Source organism: Oryctolagus cuniculus, chromosome 7 (genome assembly GCF_964237555.1).
Source record: "Oryctolagus cuniculus chromosome 7, mOryCun1.1, whole genome shotgun sequence".
Lineage (NCBI taxonomy): Eukaryota > Metazoa > Chordata > Mammalia > Lagomorpha > Leporidae > Oryctolagus > Oryctolagus cuniculus.
In genome coordinates, this window is record NC_091438.1 from 79,338,019 (window position 1) to 79,346,089 (window position 8,071).

The window sequence follows — 8,071 nt, forward strand, 5'->3', positions numbered from 1 at the left end:
ATGGAGCCAATACATTTGCTCCATGCAGCATTGCCACAAACCTTCAGTTTGTGAATAATGCAATATGTGGGTACTTCAAAAAGCTGTGGGGAAAATGGAATTAAAAGATTTACTTTGGTGCAAAAAATCCTTGAAATTCAGGCACAGTCTTTCATAATAGGCATTTTCTGTAAAATTTGTAAAGTAACATTATATCTGTTAAGCATAGAAACCACGATATCCCTGTAATTAAAAAATGCAGGATACATTGGCACAGTGTTTCTCAAATTTCAGGGTGCATTGGAATCAACTGAAGGATTGTTTAAAAACAGGTTTTTGGGCACTGTACCCAGAGATTCTGACTCAGTAGGTCTGGGGTGGTCCTGGAATTTGTATGTCTAACCAGTTCTCAGATGAGGCTTGCCTAGAGACCACACTTTCTATATCACTGCAATAAATGTTTAAAGAGCTAATGGAAATACAAAAGAAGGAAAATGTAATCCTAGCCATGGGTATCAGTGATGCGTTTATAGAGAAGTTAAAATCTGAGTTGAAACTTGAAAGATGAAGAAGATTCTGGGGACGAAAATATCAAAAATGGCGGAGGGAATAGCCTGAACAAAGGTCTAAAGGAGGAAAGTATCTACTTTGGAATAATTAATAGATAATTTTATTTTTATTTATTTAAATATGCTTTATTTATTTATTATTTATTTTAAAGATTTATCTATTTATTTGAAAGGCAGAGTTACAGAGAGGCAGAGATGGAGAGAGAGGTCATCCATCCAATGGCTCACTCCCCAAATGGCCACAACGGCGGAACTGCACTGATCCGAAGCCAGGAGCTAGAAGCTTCCTCCAGGTCTCCCACACAGGTTCAGGGGCCCAAGGACTTGGGCCATCTTCTGCTGCTTTCCCAGGCCATAGCAGAGAGCTGGGTCAGAAGTGGAGCACTTGGGATGCCAGCACTGCAGGCAGAAGCTTTAGCTGCCACATGACAGGGCTGGCCCCCATAGATAATTTTAAACATAGGTTGATATTAATAATATAGATGTTTAAAATGTTCCTTAAGGCCAAACCTTGGAGGGCTTCAGATGCTAAGCTTAGAAACGCAAGGTATATTCATTAGATTAGTGTTCTCAAATTTGCTTGATTATAAGAAACACATGGGAAGTATATTAAATATACAAATACCTGGACTTCATCTCAGATCTATTGATTCAGTATCTCCAATGGAGGAGTTTGGAAATTTAGTGGTTACCAAGAGTACTCTGGGTGGTTCTTTTGATCAGGTCAATTTGAGAAACACTTGAGTAGATAATAGATTCACTTCCTAAGTAATCAAAATAAATGGCAATTCACAAGTTGTCATAACCATGTCTCACTTTGCGCAAATGTTTACCTGGAAAATTATGTGTACATTCAATATATGTGACTCAAAAACCCTGCTGTAATATGTACTAACCACTTAGAAGAGCCTAATTGCTGGCTGTTCTTTTCATGGTATGAATAATAATCTGAAGTAATCCTGTTTTTAGGTTTTAAATATATTGGATTTATTGATTCATGTAGGCCAAACCATACAACAAAGCTTTTCACAAAAATCTGTGTTGGGTTAATTTATTTCAAAACTGTTCTAAGAAAGTTCCTCAATAGGCTTCACTTTTCTTGTTTGATTGGCATAATGACATCTACCTTGAAGATATGTGGTGAGAATTTAATAAGCTGATGCACAGAAAGATCTTAGTTTAGGGGTGAACACATAATATATGTTCAGTAAGTGGTGGCCATTTGTAACCAAAAAAATGCCTACAAGCACTTTCTTTTAAAAAAAAATTTATTTATTTATTTATTTATTTGGAAGTCAGAGTTAGAGAGAGAGAAGGAGAGACAGAGAGAGAGAAATCATCCATCCACTGTTTCACTCCCCAAATGGTCACAACGACCTGGGATGGGTCAGGCTGACGCCAGGAACCAGGAGCTTCTTCTGGATCTCACATGGGTGCTGGGACCCAAAAGGACTTGGACCATCTTCCACTGCTTCCCTAGGTACGTTAGCTGGGAGCTGGATCAGAAGTGGAGCAGCCAGGACTCAAACTGCTACCCATTTGGGATGCTGGTGCTGCAGGTTATGGCTTAACCTGCTGTGCCACAGTGCTGGCCCCCTAAGAGCACTTTAAATGACCCATTGAGGAGAGAAATAGAAATATGTTAATTTGTGTTATTTGAATTGTAAAAGGACTTGACAAATGAACTCCTGACTTTCTACAGATTTATCATCCACAAAAAAAGTTTTATGGTAGATTGCCCTCTTACCTATGCTTTCTCATGTTTTCAGGCAGATCTTTCCACTCCATCACCTCCTCACTAACACTATTAGCTGAGTGTATGGCCAGAGAATATAAATCTGTATTATTATTACCTTAGGTGGCATAGTGGGTTAAGCTGCAGCCTCCAAAGCTAGCATCCCTTATAGGCACCAGTTCAAGTCCTGGCTGCTCCAATTCTAATCCAGCTCATTGCTAATACACCTGGGAAAGCAGCAGAAGATGGCCCAAGTGTTTGAGTGCCTGCACCCATGTGGGAGACCTGGAAGAAACTCCTGACTCCTGGCTTCTGCCTGACCCATCCCTGGCTGTTGAGCCATTTGAGGAGTGAACCATCAGATGGAAGATCTGTCTCTCTGTCTCTCCCTCTCTCTCTCTGTAACTCTGACTTTCAAATTAATAAATAAAATTTTTCAAAAAAATCTTCTGCAAGTTGTATAATACAGTCTGAATCCAAGTAGAAATGATTGTGAAATTATTGACTGTTTTAGGTTGTTGTTTTTTTTGTTTTGTTTTGTTTTTTTTTTTTTGACAGGCAGAGTGGACAGTGAGAGAGAGAGACAGAGAGAGAAAGGTCTTCCTTTGCCGTTGGATCACCCTCCAATGGCCGCCGCTGCAGCCGGCGCACCGCGCTGATCCGATGGCAGGAGCCAGGATCCAGGTGCTTTTCCTGGTCTCCCATGGGGTGCAGGGCCCAAGCACCTGGGCCATCCTCCACTGCACTCCCTGGCCATAGCAGAGAGCTGGCCTGGAAGAGGGGCAACCGGGACAGAATCCGGCGCCCCAACCGGGACTAGAACCCGGTGTGCCGGCGCCGCAAGGTGGAGGATTAGCCTATTGAGCCACGGCGCCGGCTCTGTTTTAGGTTTTGACACAATTTATTCCTTAGAAGAATCATGCACAGTCTCTTTACTGTAATCCAATTTCTAGAAAACATCTGCATTAACCACAGTAGAGAGCCACTCTTTGAAGACCTCTAGCCTCAGAGTCACATGGATAATGTTTATCTGTGGAATCCTAGATAATAAAAGATGTCTGCATTTTTTTTTTTTATTTTTTGACAGGCAGAGTGGACAGTGAGAGAGAGAGAGACAGAGAGAAAGGTCTTCCTTTGCCGTTGGTTCACCCTCCAATGGCCGCCGCGGCTGGCGCACTGCGGCGGGCACACAGTGCTGATCCGATGGCAGGAGCCAGGTGCTTCTCCTGGTCTCCCATGGGGTGCAGGGCCCAAGCACTTGGGCCATCCTCCACTGCACTCCCTGGCCACAGCAGAGAGCTGGCCTGGAAGAGGGGCAACCGGGACAGAATCCAGTTCCCCGACCGGGACTAGAACCCGGTGTGCCGGCGCCGCAAGGAGGAGGATTAGCCTAGTGAGCCACGGCGCCGGCCGAAAGATGTCTGCATTTAAGAACTCCTACTTTTATAGGAATCGAGAGGAAAAGGAAGTTGAGGCAAAGAAAAGTAAGCTAAGCTGCACTTAGAATTAAGTCAAATAATAAGCTAAGAATTTCAGTCTGGGTTTTGTTTCATTAGTGGGTCAAAACCAAAAGGGAAGCCCTGACATTTCTTATTGTTTGTCATTTCAATTCCTGGCTACCCTAAGTTTGATTGTAAGACTTGTAATATGGGAAACTCCTGGCAGCCGGTTAGAAAGAAGCTCAGTGTCTCAGGCCTCACCCCAGGCCTTCTGAATCAGAAGCTGCATTTTAACAAGATCTCCAGATGCTTACACACATATTAAAATGAGAAAAACACTTGTTTAAGATGGGAAGGAAAGGAGGTTATATCAGAACTTTAAGAGAATCCATTCCAGAAGAGAAGTGTAAGAGTAATGATGATTACTTGGTTTTCTGCACATATATTTCCTATTTAAGATACAGTATGCTGATATAGCTCTTGTTTAATTGCCTTTCAGTATAGGTTGTTTTCTTCACCAACTGTGTAAATTATCTTTATAATTCTCATGTATCACCTGGATATTGTTTATGTAGCTTGAGAGGCACTTAGACTCTGTAGAGTTTTGTTTTAATTAACATAATAAAAGCAGATAATTCAACAAGAGCAACCTTTTTTTCAATTTGGAAATCTTTCCGTAAACAATTTCCCTTAACAATTCCTACATAAATAAACAAAACAAAATAAACAATAACAAAAAGCCTTCATAGTATTCTATTCTGAAAGATTTAAAAAAATGTTTTTCAACCTACACTTGCGTATTATATGCTGTAGCTATAATTTTTTTTTATTTAAAAATGTAATTAAAGTTAAGCTGACATTAGCGTTTTGCCTGAAGTACCTCTTTATGACAGTAGATGGCTTCAATGCTTTGGGAACTTCACACATAATACACAAAGTAAAGTCATTTTTTTAGAGTCTACATTGATCAGTTTGGAAACTTAGAACTTTTTTTAGGTTTTTAACTTTTATTTGAAAGAGTTAGAGAGAGGTAGAGACAGAGACAGAGATATTCCATCTGCTGGTTTGCCCCCCAAATTGTCGCTCGCCCTCTTCATGGAGGAACGACACTGGACCCTGCCTAGGCTTCATATCCGAGTCACGGCACCATTATGTCGCTCCCCCTCTTCATGGAGGAACGACACTGGACCCTGCCTAGGCTTCATATCTGAGTCACGGCACCATTATATCGCTCCCCCTCTTCATGGAGGAACGACACTGGGCCCTGCCTAGGCTTCATATCCGAGTCACGGCACCATTATGTTGCTCCCCCTCTTCGCGGAGGAGCAACACTAAACCCTGCGCTGTTCTTTTGTCTGCTCGGCCCTCCCCGGGTTTGCTGCTGGTTCTTCCCGGGTTGGCTACCGTCCCTTCCACCTCCGTGGAAGGGCGGTTCCCCCTGGCCACTTTCCCCACTTCCGAGGGGGAGCGGCACACCGCCAGCCGGCTCTCTCGGGGGCTGCACAGGTGTTCCTTCAGATAGATGTTCCTCTTAGATGTTCCTGGTGCATGTTGTCTCTCTCCTCCTTTATAGTCCTCTTCCACCAATCCCAACTCTGCTACCCACACGCCGAGTACGCTGCTCTCCTCCAATCAGGAGTAGGTCCTACAATTTATTGGTTGAACTGGAGGCAGCTGTGTAGAAGCTGTTTCTCCCTTCTCAGCGCCATATTGTGGGAGAGCAGATGCATAGAATAAGTCTTAATTCCAATAACTTAGTCTAGTCCGAGTTGCTCCCAGTTGCTCCCCACACAAATGATTGCAACAGCCAGACCAAAGCCAGGAGCCTAGAACTCCATCTGGGTCTCCCACATGGGTGACAAGGACCCAAGCATTTGGGCCATCTTCCACTGCTTTCCCAGGCCATTAGCAGGGAGCTGGATTGGAAGTGGAGCAGCTGAGATTTGAACTGGTGCTCATATGGAATGCTGATATTGGCAGGCAGTGGCTTAATCCTCTCTGCACCACAACTCTGGCCCTGAAACTTAAAACTTTTACCATTGGAAATCACATTTATTATTTACTTTTTTTAATTTGAGAGTCAGAGTTACAGACAGAGAGAGGGACAGAGAGATCTTCCATCCATTGATTCACTCCCCAAATGCCTACAATGGCTAGAGCTGGACCCATCCAAAGCCAGGAGCCAGGAGCATCTTCCAGGTCCCTGGTGTGGGTTCAGGCACCCAAGCACTTGGCCCATCTTCCACTGCTTTCCTGGGCTACTAGCAAGGAAATTGGAAGGAGCAGCCAGGACTCAAGCCAGTGCCCATATGGAATGCCAGCACCGCAGGCAGAGGCTTAACCTACTGTGCCACGGTGCTGGCCCTAACACTATTTAAAGTTTCTTTCTTTGTTTTTATTTATTTAAAAGGCAGAGTGATAAAGAGATTGATTTTCTGTCTCCTGGTTCACTCCCCAAATACCTGCAACAACTGGGACTGGGCCAGGTAGAAGCCAGGAGCCAGTGATTTCATCCCGATCTCCCATGTGGGTGGCAGGGATGCAAGTACAGAGCCATCATCTGCTGCCTCCCATGCTATACATTAGCAAGAAGGTAGATTGGAATTAGAGGTAGGATTTGAACCCAGGCACTTCAATAAAGGATATAAGTCTTCCAAGTGCAGCTTACACCACTATACCACAATACCTATCCCATAGAAACTTTTTTTTTTTTTTTTTTTTTTTGGACAGGCAGAGTTAGTGAGAGAGAGAGACACAAAGAAAGGTCTTCATTCCGTTGGTTCACCCCCCCAAATGGCCGCTAAGGCTGGTGCACTGTGCTGATCCGAAGCCAGGAGCTAGGTGCTTCCTCCTGGTCTCTGACCCAGGTGCAGGCGCCCAAGCACTTGGGCCATCCTCCACTGCCTTCCCGGGACACAGCAGAGAGCTGGACTGGAAGAGGAGCAACTAGGACAGAACCCAGCGCCCCAACCAGGAATAGAACCCGGGGTACCAGCAGGATTAGCCTAGTGAGCCACGGCGCCGGCCAGAAACATCTTTTTAAAGCTAAAATGATTTTACCAGAGTTTTAACAGTTTTATTTTTTAATCATTTTCCATTGTTATCAGACATATTTTTAAGCAAGGGAAAAAATCTAATGGTATAAGTGAAAAAACCTTAGAGATTCTAGTCTAGAACTTCAACTTAAGGGAAAACTGAGACTCTGTCCACCCCAAAATATATTACTTCCCATAGTTTCCCAGCAAATAATTGGTAGAACTAGAACTGGAATCCAAGTCGGTTCTCTGCTTTTTCTACTTTAGTTCTCTAGTGTTATATCTCAATGCTCACTTTCATAAATTTTTATCTTTTGATAAGAAATGCAAAATATATTTCATTCTACTTTCTTCTTCCTTCAATGTATTAGGAAATGCTTTGCTGGGGCCGGCGCTGTAGCGCAGTGGGTTAAAGCCCCAGCCTGCAGAACCAACATCCCATATGGGCGCTGGCTCAAGTCCCAGCTGCTCCTCTTCCAATCCAGCTCTCTGCTGTGGCCTGGGAAAGCAGTAGAAGATGGCCCTACTCCTTGAGCCCCTGCACCCATATGGGAAACCCGAAAGAAGCTCCTGGCTCCTGGCTTTGGATCAGCACAGATCCAACCATTGCAGCCATTTGGAGAGTTAACCAACGGAAGGAAGAGCTTTCTCTCTGTCTCTCCTTCTCACTGTCTGTAACTCTACCTCTCAAATAAAATAAATAAAATCTTTAAAAAAAAGTATTTTACTTACATGTATTTAGAATGTAGTTTTATATGGAAAGCAAAAATATAACCTCTTTTTACTTGAATATACTTTGATGATTAACCAACATTGTTGGTGTTTGTCTTTTGTTTTCATTTTCCTGACAGCTAGACTATGAAATAGATATTGCTCAAGGAAGGATTGTTATATTCTTGTTTTTTTTTTTTTTTTTAATTTCAGAAGCCAAGATCCAGACTTGAGACAAAAGAATTGGAAAAACACCTGATGGTCAAATCCAGTTTTTAGTCTATGGACTAAAGAGTCTCTAGATTTGTAGAAAAACAGAGAAGTGAGAGGAAAAGAAAAGAGCTCAAGTGTGGATACCTGAAAAAGTGTCTATGTCCAAGTTGCTTCTGGACTGATTCTGAATTTGAGGTAGGAAACAGGTTTAATGAACAATACAACACTCTTTTCTTGATGATCCAAGAGCAAAAGGAGTATCACTTTCTGTATTTAATGTGGGAATGTGGAAAAACCCAGAGTTCACCCTGTGCTAATAATGCAGGAACAATTTGGTAGAGATGGCAGTGTGGTATGTTAGACTTAACAGGGAGTGCTGAAATAGCCTCA

General features: G+C 43.0%; 1 protein-coding gene across 7 annotated transcripts in view; it reads left to right on the forward strand.

The window, feature by feature from the left end:
• Positions 1-7,829, forward strand: part of HFM1 (helicase for meiosis 1) — a 137,510-nt gene extending 129,681 nt beyond the window's left edge. For all 7 annotated transcript variants that reach the window (XM_051857507.2, XM_070078056.1, XM_070078054.1 and 4 more), the window contains one exon: positions 7,682-7,829. In XM_051857507.2, the coding sequence (XP_051713467.2) occupies positions 7,682-7,701 (20 nt within the window). In that variant the 3' untranslated portion in view covers positions 7,702-7,829. The remainder of the gene's footprint in view (positions 1-7,681) is intronic.
• Positions 7,830-8,071: the final 242 nt, after the last annotated feature.